The 20,060-nt window shown below is 39.5% G+C and overlaps 2 protein-coding genes across 3 annotated transcripts; both read right to left on the bottom strand.

Annotated features, from left to right (window-relative positions):
* Positions 1-2,464: 2,464 nt before the first annotated feature.
* Positions 2,465-3,448, bottom strand: LOC130167734 (P2Y purinoceptor 13-like). The gene has a single exon (XM_056374214.1). It carries the CDS (start codon positions 3,446-3,448, stop codon positions 2,465-2,467), a length of 984 nt encoding a protein of 327 aa, XP_056230189.1.
* Positions 3,449-5,340: 1,892 nt separating this feature from the next.
* Positions 5,341-10,168, bottom strand: LOC130167239 (P2Y purinoceptor 12-like). Of its 2 annotated transcripts, none has more exons than XM_056373213.1 (3): positions 10,024-10,168; positions 6,941-7,201; positions 5,341-6,762 (listed from the first exon to the last, which is right to left on the bottom strand). In XM_056373213.1, exons 2-3 carry the CDS (start codon positions 7,196-7,198, stop codon positions 5,920-5,922), a joined length of 1,101 nt encoding a protein of 366 aa, XP_056229188.1. In that variant the 5' UTR covers positions 7,199-7,201; positions 10,024-10,168; the 3' UTR covers positions 5,341-5,919. The 2 variants fall into 2 exon arrangements, with proteins under 2 accessions (XP_056229188.1, XP_056229190.1); XM_056373215.1 differs by lacking the exon at positions 10,024-10,168 and adding an exon at positions 8,340-8,519.
* Between the last annotated feature and the right edge of the window lie 9,892 nt (positions 10,169-20,060).

Genomic DNA, 20,060 nt, shown 5'->3' on the forward strand with positions numbered 1-20,060 from the left:
TGAGTGAAGTAAAGGGAGTGTGTTGTTTATTGTGTTCCTTCTGACACAGAAATGTAAATGAATATGTTTGTTAGGCAAAATTTTTATTATAAATGGTTCTATCATACATTTATACATTTATGCTTATTCTCCAACTCTTATATTTACTGTTATATATAGGCAATACTGCCATGTCCCTGATTTTCTAACTGTTAAAAAGGTAAATAAATGATTAAGTGTAAATATATTTCAATAAAAATTCAGAATTAGTAGGTCTATTATAGGCTTACCTGTCGTGGCACGGCTTCTTGTTTTTTCTTATTTACTTTACAAGGTAGAGCAGATAAAGAGGTCACTAATTCAACTCATTAAACACACACAATCTTAGAGACACATAGAGATCAGAAATTAGTGTGACTAACTTTCAAAGTAAAACAGTTTCTCTCGTGCGTTACTCTCTGTGCAGAACAGAGCTGACAAATTTTTCCTAAACTCAAATGCAAACCATAGCTTTACAGTATGTCTTAGCTGTGTAAACAGTTGGTTTTAGAAATAAAAAAAATGCAATATTGATAAGATATTTATTGATTTAGACTTTTCAGAATGATGCTGTTACTTCTGGAAACATATCCTTGTCTTGTAGTGAATTCTATGAAGTTTTGTAAGATGACTAAAAGATTTTAAAAGATTCAACTGAATCCAAGTTAACCTATCATAGATCAAACACTATAGATTATGAACTAATCATGAGATTAAGATACATTTAGATAATAACTTACAGTTGATGACTTGACCCACTCTGCTCAACCACAAAGTTGCAAAATGAACCTGTGTGAAAATAGCACTGACATGGTAGGTGTTAAAGAAACACTGTTGATTTTCCTAACAAACAAATCAACATTTCAGCTGTGATGAGAATGGCAATTCATCAGAACATATGCAAAAATAGGAAAAACCTACTGGTCTTTAGACAAAAGCAAAACAGGATGTCATACACTCGAGTTTGGATGGGGTGAAGGCGTACTGGATTCAGGTTGCGCCGTGCCTCCTCTGACCTACACGTGTATCTGAGAAAAATCACTACCCCTGTTTCACCTTTGACACTGAGCTGAGCAAAGGAGGCATTTTTGGTTGTTTACAGACAAGAGCCCTCAACCTGAACTCTGCACTTTTGTGCCATTTGCATAGAAAAAGTTCATATTATTGACATGCTGCTAGATGAAACTGTTGTTGTCCTAGATCTGAGCATCACGTGGAAAGCTAAATATGCATCATCATCCCCCCCACCCCCCCCCCCCACCCCACTCACCATCACTGTCTCACACTGATACAGTGGCATTGGTCTCAGTTAAAACTGACCAAAAAGCTTACTGTCTTAAAAAGAAGAAGGTCAATAGCTGTCAAGAAAATGTATCCTCTGCGGGGCTTCACTTTCATTTCTGGCAAACCAGCTAAACATATTTGGTAAATTGTAATAGTAGTTTAAATGATTGTTGCAGTGTAGGCTGCAATATTGTGGGGCATTGATATTTAATTCAAATTTTTAATGCTGCTGTTTGGCAGCTCTGAGGAGGATACTGTTGAAACTACTAATAGTTTATTACTTAGAAAGCAATTAAAGTTAATGAAATCATTTAACGAGGCCATGAAAAACAGAATATAAGAAATTCATTCAAATAAAAGAAATGAACTTTTGGCAAATGCTCTGTGGCAGGGAAGTTACTGAATATGGATACAGGTTTTACAAGAATTGTTGTGGAAAGATTTATGTTACCATTTAATTAAGCCCTTGAAATAATAGACCAAAGCTATGTCGGATGCAATTACTGTTTATTGTTCTTTTGTGCAGAAAAATATATTTTGAGTGCACATTTAAGTAATGTTTCACAGACAGTGGCAGTAATAATGATGAAGGGGGTAACATGCACATAAACATTGTCCCTCTTATATTATTTATCATTTATGTTTTATTATACTGTTCATTTATAACCTCCCCTAAAAACCAACAGGAGACAAGGCTGTTACATTATAACTGAGACACTCGGGTAATGGTGGGACTATATCTGCAGTGACCCCATCACAGAAAAACAAAACAAAAGATGACTTCAAACTCAAATGTGTTAATAGAGGGCTCACAGTAACACCTCAGTATGGGATTCAAACAGTGTTGCATTATGAATACTTGAAAGAAAGTAAGAAAGTGTATTTCATATTTATCATATGTTTTTTTTATTTACCTTGTTTCTTCTACCTTGTTTCTCTGAGTACACATTTAGCTTCAGTAGATGCTAATCTATGCATTAGAGCACTAGAGGGCAACATAGGGCAACAGTACAACATGGCATCTGAAGATCAAGAGTCTCTCTTGCTTCCTGAGTTACTCATTTGTGATATTTATGACTACAAACATCTTATCATATCTCCAACTCCTTAAAGGTGCTCATTTTGATGACTCACGACTGAATCATCCAGGAAGCTCCATATTTCAATCATCCTCATTTTCACCTGAATGTAACCCAACACAGATCCCTCTAGCTTTCACCATGTCAGCCAGTTTGACTCTGTACTCCCTACACAGATAGATGTAGAGAAAAGGGTCCAGACAGGCATTGGTGGTAGACACCCACAGGGCCAAGTGATGAACTATCACCAACCACCTTTCAGTGCACACCTTAACGTTAAAGATTTCATACAGTGTAAAAGGAATGCGCAATATGTGGAGAGGCACAAAACACACAAAAAACACAAGGAGGATCAAGAAGACTCTGAGTTTGGTTTTCTTCTTCCCTTGGCTGTTGTTGCTCCCAGAGTTTCTGAAGGACTGCAGGACTTTCATGGTGATGCACATGTAGCAAAACACAATCAATATGCTGATAAGCCAGAAAAGAATCTCCATACATACAACCACACACTTGTGAAGTTTCAATCCCACTGGGCTTTTCAGGGACATACAAAAATTCCCTGTCATATTAATAGGATCCTGGTTAGTTAGAATGATGGTTGGGATCGCTGTGCTGCCAAATATCACCACCCAAACCAAGGCGGACATCACAATACTGAATGATACATTCTGTCCTAGCAACTTTCCACATGGTCTAACAATTTTGAAGAACCGGTCCAGGCTGATGACACCCATTAAAGCAATGCTTGTGTACATGCAGCAGTAGAAAATGACATCAGAGTAACGGCAGGCAAACGCCCTCAGCTCAAGTGTTGCTCCAGGAAGCATGCTGGCCGCCTTCAGAGGGAGTGTCAGAGTCATGAGCAGGTCAGCAGCCACCATGTTTTTAAGATACACGATGAAGGTAGAGGTGGAGCGGAGGTGCAAAGACACCCACGCTGCTACCCCGTTGAGCAGTAACGCAATGGGGAACAGGAAGAAGAAGAGGTACGAGACAGCCACATCTACAGTCACAAGGCTGAAAGTAGCACAGTCGGAGGAGAGGTGTGAGATGTTGTTGGTCTCCATCTTAAAATCTGGAATTAAAAAACATGCAGACATCAACCCTTTAAGCTTTCTAACCCTGATCTGGTTTATGTCGGTGATCAGATCAAATAACATTACAGTTTCAGGCTGGATTCCTCAAAAGCTGAGGGCTTTTAGAATAAATGATTCGGTGAAAGTCTGAGGTCAAGGGGGCAGAGTTTCGCCAGTATTGGCCCCTGCTTGGTCGTCATTTGAGACTGAAACTACCACTGCTCTGAATTTTTCCAGTTTGCCCAGTTGGATCTGATTTGCGTTTATCATTTGGTTAAAAAACATTTGTTACTATAATTTGTCAAAGCTCAACCAAAGCATTTGAATGCATCCTGGATGCTGAAATTGACACTTCCACTTTTGACACTGAATCAGGGAAGTTATGCAATTTTTGGATTTGTTTTCACCACTTTGAATACAACAACAAAGGAGTGGATTTGTATTGTTCTTTTTCACATATTATCAGGCTGAATACACTACACAGAATCTACCAGATTTTAGGGACATCTTTCTGATATTGAGGTGCAGTCCCCTCTGCACAACAGATCTCAGTTGCTTCACTGCTTATTTTACTTCTTTGCTTCTATTTGACAACTTTTAATTTGGATAGGATAAATGTAATCACCAAGGGTTTGACCTGGATTCATCTAATCAGTATATGCACTAAAGAAATTTATACATTCAGTGTCATTTAAGACTGCAATTATCAGTGAATGTAAGGAGACTGGGCTGTAACAGTAATGACCTGGTATCAAAGAAACAGCAAATGCCTGTTTGAACTATATGAATCTGAGCTGGAAAGCTAATTTAACACTCCTGGGAAATAAACTTGATAGAATTAATACACTTACACATTTATGACCATTACATTGTGAGAAAGTTTAGTGACTGGGCCTAAATCTTCTTCTCAGTAACACACATGAACAGAAACAGTTCAATAAACCAAATCTAAGCCATGCTGAGGTGGTCTTGAGATTTTACAGGTTCAGTCTACTGTGTGCTCTACATGCCTTCCTCTAATCAAATGATAACAGCCAAATATCAAATGTTTGATTCATTCCATGACATGTCATTATAATCTTTTTTTAGAAAGCTGTGTTTGAGCCACTCACCAAGAATGGTTATCTCCTTAACTCCGCACTGTGCAGCCTGGGAGATGAAGACCTTCACAATAGAAATTACAAATGTGTCAGCCTCTTCAGCCGGACGGATGCAAATCTGTGAGCAGTGAGCTGTTGTGGGGGGAAAAGGGTTTCAAATAACATCCATTGTGGTACACCATTTGTTTTCAGGCTACACTGAAGCAATTTCTGACTATGCAGGTTTCTTTGTTTCTACTGGATGAGATGTTTTAAACTTAAATGCTCCTCTTTTCACAACCTGTGAGAGATAGGATCATTTTTTTTTCACCAGCGTGATGCCGCAGCATTGATGATGTAGTGATGATGTAGGATGTAGGCATTGTCTCTTTACTCTTGGCTCACACTTTTACTACCACAACTAAAAACAGCACTATTATCTTTATGTTTATTATTATCATTAACTGTCTAGACATGATATATTTTGCACTTACCTAATGAAAGACTGTAAGAGACATATCACTCATGGTTAGATTTGGAGATGTGAAAAATGACACCTCTGACTAGAACTCATAAGAGTGTATTTTGTGTGTGTTGCCTCCTTTATCCTTGTCTTATTATGAAACTGATAGGCATGCGTCTTTTGGTTAATGCGGTTGTAACAGAAGCCAGTAGGAAAATCCCTGTTATGTGAAGTCTGTTCTTGACTACTTTCTAATTCCTTCTGTGCTTTATCTGCTGTGTTGTATCCATGGACTTGATAAGTGAGGGCAAGTGAACAAGAAAAACAAAATGACACCGTCATATGACGTCAGATGATTTATTTGGACACATTAACCTGCTGTGTGGTTTGATTATCAGTTCTAACACAAACATCAACCTCAACAAAAAGACATGTCAGTGTACCGACAGGTGTTTATCTGTAGCCTAAGACTTGAGGTTTAGTATACAGGTCGGCTATTATAGATGAATACTGTGGTTGTCCTTAAAATGAGATTCATTTTCAGCCTGTAAATGAATATCTCAAGAGTAATGGGCATGAAAAAACAGAAGAGAAATTTAATGTTGTTATAGAGAACAGAAAGGAAAACAATCAAAACAGCTGATTACTGTTAGTTACAATGCTTTGATTATTAAAGGCATGGCATTGTGACGATGATCATATCATGAACAGAAATATGTGCTATGGCCTTCACATTTCATTTCTGCCAGTAGGACAGACTCTGGGACTGCAAATGACAGAAAACACATGACCGTGACTGTCACCTACTGTATGTCCTCTAATGTTTAATCACAAAGCTCAAATTGGATTTGAACCAATTCTCGACATTATTATCAAATACCACTACCACACTACAAAAGTCTTGATCATGTCCAGTGGTTTTATATACTGGCAGAGGAGTCTCTCAGAGGGGTGTCGCCTGTATCCACTTCTGACCCTCTCCCTGTCAGCCAGCTGCAGGTGCCAGGAGGCAGCTGCAGGGTCTTGAACAGAGTGGTCCTGAAGGACTTACAGAGGAAGAAGTAGATGAGCGGGTCTAGAACAGAGTTTAGGGATGAGAGGAAAAGAGTGCTCTCCTTCAGCTGAAAGAAGAAGAGCTTGAGTTTACAGTCAAAGACCTTTCGGGTCTGGCTTATAGTGTACGGCACACGGGCAAAGTGAAACGGCACAAAGCACACAAAGAACACTGCCAGAACCAGGAACACATTTGCATTAATTTTTCTTTTGGCCTGCTGGGGCGAGCGAGTCGTTTTCCTGCTTGGTGCCTGACATATTGTCCCTCCAGCGCTGTGGGACTTGGTGCGGGAGTAGGATTTGTACAGCTCTTTGGTGATTAGAGTGTAGCATACTACCACAGTCACCAGGTTGCCCCAGAAAATAACTTGACAGACATGATTTACTACCTCATGCCAAAGCAGCCCAGCCTTTGTCTTCAGGTCGCTGCACTTGAAGTGTTTAGAAGGCGGCGTTTTAGATGTCAGGATCACATTGGGCAGACAGAGAACGAGCAGAAAGGTCCAGATGGCCCCTGAAAGGAGCTTCCGACGGGTCAGCCGGGATGCGTTAGTCCCCTTAAAGGGCTTGAGGGTCTTCCTACAGCGATCAATGCTGATGAGGCCAAAGAAGAGGATGCTGATATACATGGTGAGGTAGAAGAGCACAGAGGAAACTCGACACACGAATATACGCAGGCCAATGGATGCCATGTTGGAGTCTGACAACACCTGGACAAACAGAATTTTACTGTTAAACACCTGGCAACCAAAATGTTTGTTATGAATGACCAATAACAAATCTATTAGAAATGGTTTGATAACAATTAAAAAGCAATTAGTTATAACTTATGACCCCCCCCCCCCTTAAAGTGTGCCTTATTGGGAAGTGGTACCAGTTTAACCAAACCTTGAAAGGGAAGGAAAAGGTCATGATGACATCTGCAACCACGATATTCTTCAGGTATATGATGAAGTGAGACCGCGAGGGGATCCGGAAAAACACCCACATTGCCACGCCATTGAGTAACAGCCCCACCAAGAGGAGGACGGAGTAGAGAACAGGAAAAACCACTGTCTTCAAAATGTTGTCACGGGAACAAGTGATATTGGTGTGGCTGTGATTGCCAGGGAACTGGGAGGAAGGTGCGTTTGTCTCCATGAGCATTGTCTAAAAAATACAAAAGAAAATTGTTTGCAAAAACAAACAAACAAAAAACATTTCATCTTAAAGTTAGCTCTGATACCCTCCTAGAATTATTTTTTCATAAAATGTGAGTTACTTTTTTAACTACATACAGTCCAGACCAGAAATAGAAAGATCTCAGGCTCTGAACTTCAGCACATTCAATTTAAAATAAAACATCAGGTAGCCAAGTGTCAGCTTTAATTTGAGTGGGTTTACGTCAGTATTGAAAGAACTGTTGTATATAGATATAGCCCTTTTAAAGTTTAGGGGTTCAAAAGCAACTGGACAGATGAAGTCAAACAAGACCATCAAATGTAATATTTTGTGGTAAGTCCTCTGACTGATATCACTAGATGCTTTGTATCTTCCCTCACTGCAGTCACCCTCAGCTCTTGCTTGCTGCAGGGTCTCTCTGCCTTCAGTCCGGTCTTCAGCGAGTACAGTGCAGCTCAGTCAGGTTAAGATCAGGTTATTGATGAAATGTTGTCCAAGGGGTTTTGATCTATTTGGCTGAATCTGAGCTCACAGAAACCTCCTGTATACCTCTGCACTGATCCTGTTGCTCCCATCAGCAGTGAAAGCATCAATAAATGTCAGAGCGTCACTTCCATTGGCAGCCAGAAACAGAACCACCACCATGTTTGACAGGTGAGGTGCTGTGCTCTGGACTGTGAATTTATCCTTATCTTTTTAAGTGCACTTTCCTCTTTTCATCATTTCCATAAAGGCTTGATTTTTGGTTTCTTTTCGTATGCGAGCAGCGTGAGTCAAGATGGCCGCAGCATGAGTGAGCTCAAGCGCCTGTCTGCACCTTCACCTGTAGCTCAGCAAAACACACCGATTCGTGGCACGACGGCTGTATACTGATCGGCAGAACAATGGCACCGTATTAACAGTACCAGCTCTCCCTACAAACTTTATGGGGTGGTATACAACAGATCGAGACTGATATGGTCACTCATCTGGATTCAAAGGTGGATCTGATCCAACCAAAACGAGCAGCGTTTACATCTCCCTTGATACTCTCAGAGAACACGTCTCCTTACTAGAACAATGCATCGGGGCAAATGAGGACTAATTACTGGTTCGGACCGAAGAACTGACTAAGGATAACGCCTACCTGATGGACCAGTTTCGGGATCTGGAGAGGCGAAGCAGAGCGTCCCGTCTTAGCTTTCCTAAGATTCCTCAATCCGCTGAGGGCCGCGACATTCTTGGCTTCATGTCCTAACACAGGTCCCCTCTCCTCCGGCCATGGAGAGGCCGGAGCAGGGCTGACCCAAAGCCTGACCTGCTCTACTGGCTCAAACTCAAACACCGGCTGGTGTCTAGAGGAAGGCTACTCGCATCTACTATAAGAAGTTTTGTTGTTTTGATATTGTAAAAAGGGAGACTCGGGGAGCTGAATATAAAATACTCTCTCAGGTGTCATTGTTGATGACTAACCTCAACGGTTCACATGTCACAAAGCCGCTGAAGCTGCCTTCATGTCCACTACAAACTCTCCATCATAAAATGTGTAAAGCAGAATTTAAGACATTTGAATATCTCCATCTTTTTGCATGTGGTCGTCTAAGCTTAAGCGGTTAATTAACTGAACGGCTTGATTTCCTGGCTGCTCCTTTCTTCTTCTACTTTTTGTTTCTCTTGACTCTTTTGGGTAACCGGTTAATTTACTAATAACTTAATATTCTTCTAATTTGATGAGTTACCTGCTGGAATATTTACAAGTTTTCTGTTGTTGAAAACTAATTTGTTTGTTTACTTCCTGTGTCGTAAAACCGCAGCTCTGCTGTATTTACAGCTGTTTTCAGTTGTTTGCGCCCGCTGCCACCCTGCCATAATGCTGATTGGGAAACATACAGGCAATTTAGAAATATATTCAAGACATTGGCCTGCAAGGCTAAATCTTAGTATTATAAAGAACGTCTCTCTAATGATTAAAAAAAAAATCCCAAACAGTTTTGGAACACCATAAAATCCATAATAAACACCTCCAATAAATGTCATCCATCTACATCCAGGAGAGCATTCTTGACTTGCTGTGCAGTCATAAAGGGGTTTCTCTTCACCATATAAATGATTTTCCACTCATCCTGATCTGCCAGCTCGTTTTGCCATTTTCTAGTTTTACTGAGTTGTTTTTTTTTTTCAAACTGTTGATTTTGGCAAATCAGTTACCTTTGATATGTTTTCGATTGAATTTTTTGGAACCTCATTATTATTTTCTTCACATACACGGTCACCTTGTTACTTGTCATGTTGACAGACATCACCTCAAATTCTTCATCAAGTCTGAGCCACATGTCAGTTTTAATGTTGAAACAACACACAGCTGCATAAGAAACACGATCGAAGTGTCCACTTACTTTTGAACATTTGCAATTTGGGCTCTATATGTTAAAAGGTCTATATCTCCCACATAGTCCTTTCAAAATAGTTGCAAACCTACTAAAATTAAAGCTGAGACACGGCACTTTAACGCAACATCCATTATTTTATTTCAAACTGAATGTGCTGAAGCTCAGACATATTGTTCACACAGTTTATGTTGAGATGTGTCAATAAAAACCACTGAACAATATAATATTCCTGAAAGCAGCTGGTTGATTACACTGACAGTACATCTGGTTTCCATTCCTTTATGTAAACTGTGTTCAGCAAAATCTGCATAAAGTGTTAAGCAAAATCTAGGCATAAAATCAAAGTGAAGTTTGCACAATCGTTTGCACAATCTGTAAATATATTCTGCACATTCAGCCTGATTTACAGTGATAGATACAAGTTAAAGTTTTGTAACTGACCTGTTAATTTTGCTGATATGTATCAGTGAAATCCGAGTGCAGCTCTTATTGCAGCTCCTGCGTCTGTATTCTGCAAAACTGTGATCTGATACTGACCGTTTGACTGTGTAAGTGTGTATAGTTTTGTGATACACAACTACCAGGAAGACTTTCTCTTTGCTTTCTCCTTTCAGTTTCCTGTCACATGGAAGGGCAGTGGGCTGCATATGTAAATACATTTGAACAGACAGAGCTTTCACTTCAGTTTATTAATTTAATTGACCCCTGAGGATGATTGATTTGGAACAGATAAACACCAAGTTAAACACAAGCAAAAGAAATCTTATAAACAGCAAAAAGGCAAAGCCAAAACAGCCAAAGCATCGATCAAACATTTAAAATGGTCACCATCATCTCCTGAGCTATTGTTACACATGTATATTAAATAATGGATTTGGAAGGATAAGAAACTATATGTAACTCATTATTCAATAACGTGAGGAGATAATGAGCTTCCTCTTATTCACTTCCTCCAATTTTTGCAACCATTGTTGTGTAATTTCCACTGAATTTCATCAAATACACATGATCAAACAGGAAATCTTTCAGGGTTAAAATGACTCATTAAAAACATCCTTTTCTTTATCTTCTATGAACAGATTGTTCCTGAACTGCAGCCTGTCCCTTTGTGCACTGGGCAAAAAGCAAGAAAGCACTCAGACAGTCTCAAGTGAGAATCACTTCAACACACATTTCATGGAGACAGGTATAACTATTCATAATATATCCCCAAATAGTTTAAATAAGGTAGCATGATTAGACTTTTGATGCAATATAATGGAGATCCTTTAAAAACAAACAGCTTGGAAGCATAGAGCAGTAATACCTTCTGCTCCACGGTGGAAAAAATATGAAACCATTTTTGGCAGACGCTTCACTAATATAAAACTTCCTAAGCACTCACTGCCTTCCCAGGTTTTGCCAGTGGCATCTCACCCTAGAAGCCACTAAGCCACAGTCAAGTCAAGCCAAGTTGTGAAATGAGCAACTTAAATTTGTCCTTGCCCTCCAACCTCCCTCTCTTTGAGACAGAACATGAAGGAACTTCCCTTTCTTTTCCTTGTAACTTGTCTGTCATAGTGTATAGCAGACAGAGTCCACTCCAAAGTAAAACTTATTTATAAAATAGAGGATTTATCACATTGAAATAAACTTCTAGGAGTCTAGTATAAAGTCTAGAGTTGGTTTGTCAGATAGAATATGACAGGAAGACACACAAAGGAAGATTTAAAAGCCTTTTCAAAAGCTTTTTGAAAATCCATTTGAAATTTAATGTATTTGAAAGTAGAATAATGACATGAAAATTATTTATTTGCATATTTATTAATGGTTGTATAAGGTTTTTACCCAAAATATATTTTTAAATAGCATCACTTAAATGTAATTAAAATACATTAAACTTTATTTTTTTATTTTTTTGATAAAAAAAAACAAAAAAAAACAACCAAACAAACAAACTAAACTAATGAAAAATAAGGTGCTTAAAAAGTGCAGAATGATTGACCAGCATTACTGGTGTTTAGAGAAGAAACTCTAATCTTTGACATATAGTCCATCTAATGACTGACTGTTACCCTGCACTGGTAATAGCAGTTAGTGTTCTGTTGTTCTGTGTTTTCAGAATATCGTACTGTATGTGTTTATGTCCCTGGCTATGTTTTAGTTCATATTTCCCAGTGGAAGTGTGACAGTAGCTTCTTCCTATTTTTTTTAATTATGACTTCAGAAATTGAAAAACAAAAAGTATCTACTTCTCTCATTATCACATGACGCTGATGGACCTCTGCCCTCCAGTCTCTCGAGTTAGCATGGCAATGCTGCAACTTCCTATGTCTGGAGCAAGGTTGGCCCAGTCAGCAGCTATCATTTCCTAAATCAGTGCTCCTCTAGATGTCTGTGTCTTTGTGCATGAGTGAGTGTACATTTGCATGCTTTTGTGGTTGTTGTCACATTGATAGCGTAGTCTATGTTCAGTCATATATTGTACGTGAGGCCAGTTTCTCAACCCTCCATATTAAACGCAGTCATGTTTCCCACAGCTGTGATCTCTACACATCTGGGTCTGATCACTGCATCAAACATGCATTCTCCTGGAGAGGACTTCACAGCTACACTGCCTTTTAGTTTAACTCTCACTCTATGTGTGTCTCTTAATGGTTACGTTTCTATTTTTCTGCTTTGCTTTCTTTCCTTCCCTTCGATTCTTTGTTAATTCTCTGGTCTGATATGATTCGGTCAAATGGTCAATCAGTTTTTGAAATGATGTGCCATGCTTTTATTTTGATAATCAAGCTCTAAAATCAGCGCCAGGACAAAAGTCATAGTGTAATTCTACCTCTTGTGTTGATGTTTTATATTTACATGAATCATTCACACGGAGGCAGAATCGAATAGTTTGTGAACACGCAGTTGCAGACACACAGGCAAAGCCGCACTACATACACAGTTCACACACACACTAATCCTCGTCAGCCCCCTCTCAGACAGACAGGAAGAAGGGAATGAGGCGAGGAGGAAAAAAGAGTGTAACACAAGACTTGACTGAATTTCCATTTAAAGCCCTCTGAGCCTCCCCAGTCCAAAACACTCATGCACACACACACACACACACACACACACATTTTCCCACTCTGTAGGTTCACTGCTTTCCTCACACGTCACCCCTTGACCTTTAAGTCACCACTCACTTTCTTCCAGTCCCCAGACCACAAGCGTACGGTTTCTCAGCTACTGTCATGCCAACAGAGTCCAGATAAACACTGTTGTTTCACCCTGTGCTGATAATGAGGCTGGAGAGTGGAGGGAGAAAAACTTCCATTTCCTCTCTGCACATGGGGTAATGCCTTTCAGCAAAAATAGCCTGTCTTTACTTAGCCTGTGAAGGGGCTTTTATCACAAGCTTGAGTATGAGGTTAGGGAAAAGGTGATAGAAAGAAACCCTGGTGTCAGAGGGCAAACATCAAGCTAATAACAGACACAGAGCTGCAACAGCTGTGGTCTGAGGAGCCTGGCTGATCCAAGGGCAGGATGAGGCTGAACTGCGACTTTTGACCTTTACAAACAGTCATCGGTCGATCATTTTGTCACCCTGACAGGTAGAAAGACGTAAGGAAGGCACATCTTACCACATAGAGAGAGAGAGAGAGAGAGAAAGAGAGACATTCAGGGTGGTCCTTGTTGCTTGTGGTTTGTTTGTGGCTGTCTTTGTCTTTATGTGTGCATGTTTATGTGTATATACATTTCCTTTCGCAGGCTTTCACATTGGTTTCTCTTCACATAGTTGAAATGTGTGGGCCGCACTTTGTTTTGACAGTGTAAGGTTTCTTTAGCTACTGCTGCTGCTGGTGTGCTGTTCAGTGGAGGTTCCAGTGGGTCTGCCTCCCATATGGTTATCCACATTGACAAATCTAAGGCAGCACATGAGGAGGTGAAGAGGGCAACTAAAAAATAGCATGAGCTGTAGTGTTTCAAGCTTATATTGAGGATGAAACCATGTTTATTGTCATGCACCATTGGAGTATAGAACATCATTACGCATCCATGATAAAAAAAAAAAAAAAAAAATCTCTACTTGTCCTACTATAGCTGCTAGTTTTATTTCTGTTGGAGCATTGTGAGGGCTCTACACTGGTAATGGCTGATCTATGTGCATTCCTGAATTTCATATGAGCCCCATGTGTCCAGTATGGGTGTGTTGACTGTCAGCATCAAAACTGCGCATAAATACACGCACACACACACACACACACACACACACACACACACACACACACAACCATCAGTGGGTCCAACTGGCTCCTGGGCTTCAGTTACTACCGGTGAATGATGTAGTTGATTCCATCCTCAGCTCCAGTTTGTTGCTCACACAGACATTTTCCTAGCAACTGCTTTTGTTTGGGTATTTCTACAAATCATTGCTCGCCTCTTGGGTCTGGCATATGCATCAGTGAACGACCTACTAAACTCTACCTGGCTTACACAACTGATCCTTTCATAAATGCATCCATTTGGACTCACGCAAGAGAGTTTCACCATTCACTGGGGGTTTTGTTCACCTTGGGACTGATAAAAAAAAGAAGAAGAAAATAGTGAGAATTTCACTAACATATGCATCCATCAAAATGTCAAAAAACTGAATATGTTTGGTTGCTATAGCAGTCTGTGTCTGTAGTCAGTGCAGTTTTACAGTGGCATTGCGTATAGTATGATGACTACTGTTTAAATGATAAATAGCATTAACTTGTACCTAACACGATGATGACAATGGGAATTTTGGCTGTGTGGGAACTTGCCTAAGAGTTAATGTACCAGGTATATTAAGAAAAATCATTCCTTTTGTCATCATTTTTAAAATCTATCAAATCGCTACATCTCAGCCTGATGGCTTTTAATTTTAATTTTTGTGGGTCATCTAGAAGGGTTGACATTGATTTGATTTAATCCCCGCCCCCCTTTTCTTTATTTTTTTTGCTTGAAATGTGAAATTGATCTCATACTAATTTGCTCAAAAGTGGAAATTTTTGCCATTTAGGATGTAGTAAGTAGTAGTCAGTATGTATGTTTGTAGTAAGGCGTGCATTATTGTAACAAGTGTCCAGAAAACAAAAATAAGTTACAACTGTCAGGACAGCCAATAGTAGCCATTCTCGCTTCAAATTCTGAGCCAGAGTGCATGTCTGATAATCCCTCGACCCACGACTGAGAAAGCAGGATGCAGAGCTGTGGCTTGAGAATTGGAAAAAAAGAGGGACAACAGCTTCCTTTGAGAGGCTGACCACTCTGAGATACCAGGCATATTTGACAGAGTGTCTCTGTGTGCTCAGCAGAGACCTGTGTGCACACAGAGCGCAGCAGACCAGAGGTACAGGTTAACCACAATGGTGGGGAATACATGTGCGAAAAGGTCAATGTCATGTACCAACCTGGGAAGGATAAATTAGATGCAAATGGTTTAAACCTGGAACACATTCTTCATGTGAAAAGTCGACAAAGCCCAACCTAAGAAATGTGAAGGCCTATGGAGAATTAAATGCAAAGCCAGACAGATGTTTTCTATGTGTTCCATCATGTTATCTGAAACAAAACCATCCCAACACATGTGTTGTGATTTCAACACTGGATATAAAACAATATGTGGGAAAAAACGGTTTAGGGAATGTCTAGGGCAACTTTTATGATCAAAGTAGCAAACACGACTTCAGCAGTAACCAGTGACCTCAGAGCTATAATGAGAGTCTGTTTTCCCTGTGATGTCATCGTGGTATCTAAGGGTGCCATGAGGTAGACAAGCCACAGCAGGTGGTCTGAATGATGTCATGTAAAGTGACTTCACTGCAGCATTTGGTGTAAAACTAAATGTGTCGGACTGTTTATAAGTTTAACACCATTTATGCCTGACTACTGGAGTTTCTTGGACACTGGAGGATCCTGGATATATATTGTATATTTTATCAGACCCCTTTTTTTTTTTTTTTAGAATTATAGAATAAATGTACAGCAGTTTGATGATTAGATGTGTTGATGTCATGTCTTGGTTGTCAGGACAACACAATCTGGGTGCATGGCTGCCTGATGTGAGTCTGAAAACTTAATGATGATGTCTCAAAGTGAAGATGAGGATGACCACTAAAAATCTGAGCAGTCTCTGAATTATTTCCAATAAATAAAAGCTTTGGCTGGGAACTAGTTTTATGTTACCTGTAATACTCTGGTTTCCTAAAATGCACAAAGGTCATGTGGAAAGGCTTTTATACAAAGCTTTCCAAGGCCAAGTCTTCTGCTCCTGTTGTCCTCCTCTTTTTATTTATACGTGTTTAGTGTTTCAGCTGTGTTACACCTCCTCCAGATTGCATCTAAATTGCACATTGGCTTTACTGCCGAGTGGTAAATTAAACTTTGTTTCCAGACGCGCAGAGGAAACGCTGACTGTGGACGTGTCTGAGCAGAAGAATGTAATTTGCAAACACACGGCACTGTTTCACAACAACTCTGCAACTTGGGATTTGTTTTCTGACACTGGAAACAATGAGGTTTCAAAAGAATATGGGAAACCAGTCAAACCAGTGATTCCTACAACCAGAGGCGCAGAATGTGTCAAATATCATTTCTCTAACGACATGCAGGCCTAAATCAAATTAAAACCATGCCCAAAGCTATTGACAGTTATACCAAAACTAAACTAATACTGAATGTATCAAGGATGAGTAAAGGGAGGTTACACACTTACATATTTCTATGTCTTTAATGCCAAATACCAAAGCCCTGGTGAAGCTCTGGCCACTAGAAGTTTCTTTGCCCTTTTCCTGACACCCCCACTCCACTCACCTTTACCACTTCATCACTGAAATTAAAAAGTTTCCAGGAACAGCTAAACCTGTCAGGCAGAAACATCAACCTCTGCTGTAAAGCAGCAGTGCCACTTTGTTGATGCAGCCTAATTGGGTGAGCTGGCTTATTTAAAAGCCCCCCCACCCACTCTGGGACTCAATAATTTAGAAGTACTTTGATGTTTTTTGCTTGATTTTTTGTGACTGAAGTGAGGAAGGTTAGGTATACTGCAGTGGCCGGGCTCCACCAGTCCAACTGGTTTCTCTATGGGGACAAGTATCACATCTGCACCCAATCAGACTAGAGAACCCCCTACTGAAGTACTTCCACTGCCCTCAGGACAGAGACTGAGGGATATGGCCCCTTAAAATGTGTATAGTGTTCCTTACAATATGTACAAGCTCTGTGCACCATATCGGATTGTTTTTCTTATTTTATTCGTACCCATTTGTATTTAATGGTTTCAGTACTTACAGACTGAAAGCTTTAGCAAATTTATGGATAAAGTTAGCTGATTTATGATTGCACCTTCGCCCCTTATAGTGCTTAAAGGCTCACTCTGAACACTTGCAGATGATTAATGAGAAAGCAAAAGAGCTTCAGAATTAAGCCCACTGCAAATAAACCATTGTTTTAAATGCAACAGCGGGAGCAAGATGACAACCGATACCTGCATACTTTCCTCTCCCTTACTGTAACAGCCTACATATAATCTCCCGGTAGAAGAGAAAGATCATCAAAAATAGTCCTGAGAAGAAACGGCTTGAGAGACGTGGAACCACCATCACAACATGGCAGATCCTACCTGGAAGAGGGGTGCAAAGATGCATCTGTCTTACTTGTGGCTGGAAGGTGGAGGTGTGGATTCTGTAGAGCTGGTGTGAAATTCCAGCATCACTACAGGTACTGAGAGATCGGCCGATTTTCCGTATGAGCAAACCTGTGTGTGCGCATCCACAAACCTGTGCGCCGAAGGGGTTTTCTCACCTATAGGCTTGAATTGCGGCAAAAAGGAAGCAAGTGATCCATTTCATTCTGACAGGGACTTTAGTTGTTGCCAGGTTTGCAGCTTCAAAGAGGTAAGACAGACTCTGAGCTAACAGAGAAGTACTGTCTGGGACGACTGCTGGTCAGCTCCCAGCAGTCCTCTCCTGAGATCTCCCTTTCCATGTTCAGGCTGCTAGCATTCTGGTTTAAGTATGGAATTCATACCACAGACCAAAAATATGTCTCACCCGTCCCTGGTTTCCCTCGTCAAGCCACTCTGTAGACTTTATCCTTCCCTTCCACTTTTTCTCACTCAGCTCTAAATTTCCTAGTCATTACTCAGCTCAAACATTCCCCACACAGAGATACATAATATACTGTATATTGTACATTCTTAAGCAAGTCTTATATAAATAGAAGGCTACTGACTTTTAATTTAACTATTGTATGGAAATGTTTGATTTGATCGATGTCCCATTTAGTTTTTTCCTTGTGTTGTGCATATTATATTTGCAAACAATTGCTGATCACCAGCCGATACAGAGCAACATTAGCATACGTTTCAAAACACATAGGAGAATTTAAGTCAAATATTCATTCTCCCTTTACATCTGTTTTTTCCCGGCCAACATAAAGGCCAGTGTTAGCTTTTTGCAGTGAGTATCAGTATTGGTGTAGATGGTAGTTGATAAATAACAAGAACTGAAATGCCAAACTAGGTTTGAGGTAATTTAGAAATATTGTGTTCAGTTTGACTTCTAGAAAGCACTGACAAACTGATTTTCCAGCTGAAAAAAATCAGAAAAACAAATATCTAGATCTCTATCAGGATTGTTTGTAAAATGTTATGTGTACTTATTGTAAAATTATAAATATATAATATAAAATTACTATCAGCAATATACTGTTATTAGATTGTTCTCACTCTTAAATGTCAATATCAGTATCAGCCTCAAAAATCCAGGAGACACGGAGAATACTGAGGTAAGAATTGTTGGTTGAACAAAGCTTCTATTGTTATACGTTCCCTGCAGTTTGGGCAGAGTTTAGAGACTATGTTACGGTAAAGACTGTGTCAGTGATCTAATATTGAGTAGTCAAATGTGAGCAAGCTGGCAGCTGAATCCTGATTAAAAAAAATAGAGGTAAGTAATTGTGAAGAATTTACTTGCTTCCAGGAAATATTACTTGTGTGTTCTTCAGTCCAGTGGAGAAGGTGGACTGTGGGATAATGAGGACAATCTTCCCAGCAAGAAGTTATTTGATTCTGTGCAGATTTGCCTCTGTTTTTCCACCGTCTTCAAGGTGGCCAAGGAGCGGCCATATTTTTTACCTTCCTAAGACTTTGTTTATTCGTCTTGTGAAATGGCAGAGGTAGTGCAACTCTTCATGTTGACACGTCTCACTTCAACAGCTGTGACCAGAAACTGGCTTCAGGGGTCCAGTATATCTGACCTGGGAAAGGTGAAACACACACCGCCCCTTTCAGTAGCTTCTTATAAAACCATATTTTCAATGGTACGTGTTAGACGTTGACGCTTTTCCTTTAAACACCCAAGAGGAAAGGAGCAGATGGGAAAATCACATGTTTAAAATCCTCATAAATATCCAAGTCTTTGGAAGGTAAACTCCACCATTCCCCAAACATGAACCACAAAACCTGAACTGAACAAATAAACTCTTCACCATCCACAGAAAGCACATAGTGTGAATGAAGTGTCTTTCACGCCGAAGAGCCAGACAAAGAAGATGTTAATTTTTGTTTGATTGTCACCTAGCTCACATATGAAAGCACTTTTCTCTCAAATCATGGAGCAAGTTGCCTGCATTCCAAAGTTTATGGAAGACAATTCCCTCTTTCCCCATGTCTGTCTGGGTCATATCACACTGGTGTAGACTGGCTCTAAACTTTGGAAAAAAATGTTTTTTCTAAAATCACAAAAACTCATTTTATTGGAATATACACACTTGAGAACTACCCACTGACCTCTTTTTTTTGCAGCTGTTAGATGTTGGAAGCCACTATAAATTAATCATGTCCTGTTAAACATTCATATTCCAGCATCAGGAAGAAACAAATATCTAATTTTATGATATGGCCAATATCTATCTATCTATATATATATATATATATATATATATATATATATAAAATCAGTACTGGGCAAATTCATTTACAAATATAAGTCCTTTCCCTGCTGACATATACTGTAGTGGATTTAAACATAAACATGTTACTCTGACATTAACCTACAATTTCTTCTCATTGGACACAGAATCAATTCCTTTATTTAATGTATTTTTTTTTCTCTCTTGTTTTGATGAGTGTAAAAAACACACCTAAGTCATAGCATTATTTATGAGACTTTGCAAATGAGACCTTTTTTTTTTTTTTTTAAAGAAAACAAACAAAAGTTCATCATTATAAGTGATTCACAACTGGTGCCATTAACTGAGAAATTGTTTCCAGTTGTGCCCTCAAGGTAAAGATACATGTCCTTATAAATACTGCAGTCGTCAAAGAAGTGTGGTTAGAGTGCAAACATCACTACATGTAGACCATATCACTCTCACATCTCTCTAGGACATTAATTCAAGTTCATTTGTTGTGTTATATCTTTTCTTCAATTATAACTTTGGAAAGAGGAATATTACATCAAATCAATTAAATACAGTTTCATATT

The sequence above is a fragment of the Seriola aureovittata genome, chromosome 4, assembly GCF_021018895.1.
Source record: "Seriola aureovittata isolate HTS-2021-v1 ecotype China chromosome 4, ASM2101889v1, whole genome shotgun sequence".
NCBI lineage: Eukaryota > Metazoa > Chordata > Actinopteri > Carangiformes > Carangidae > Seriola > Seriola aureovittata.

Excerpts from the sequence above, each read along its gene's own strand:
- LOC130167239 (XM_056373213.1), bottom strand. The coding sequence starts at position 7,198 with ATGCTCATGGAGACAAACGCACCTTCCTCCCAGTTCCCTGGCAATCAC. Across the intron at positions 6,763-6,940 it reads CCTTTTCCTTCCCTTTCAAG|GTGTTGTCAGACTCCAACAT; the intron begins GTTTGGTTAAAC and ends CTGTTTGTCCAG.
- LOC130167734 (XM_056374214.1), bottom strand. The coding sequence starts at position 3,448 with ATGGAGACCAACAACATCTCACACCTCTCCTCCGACTGTGCTACTTTC.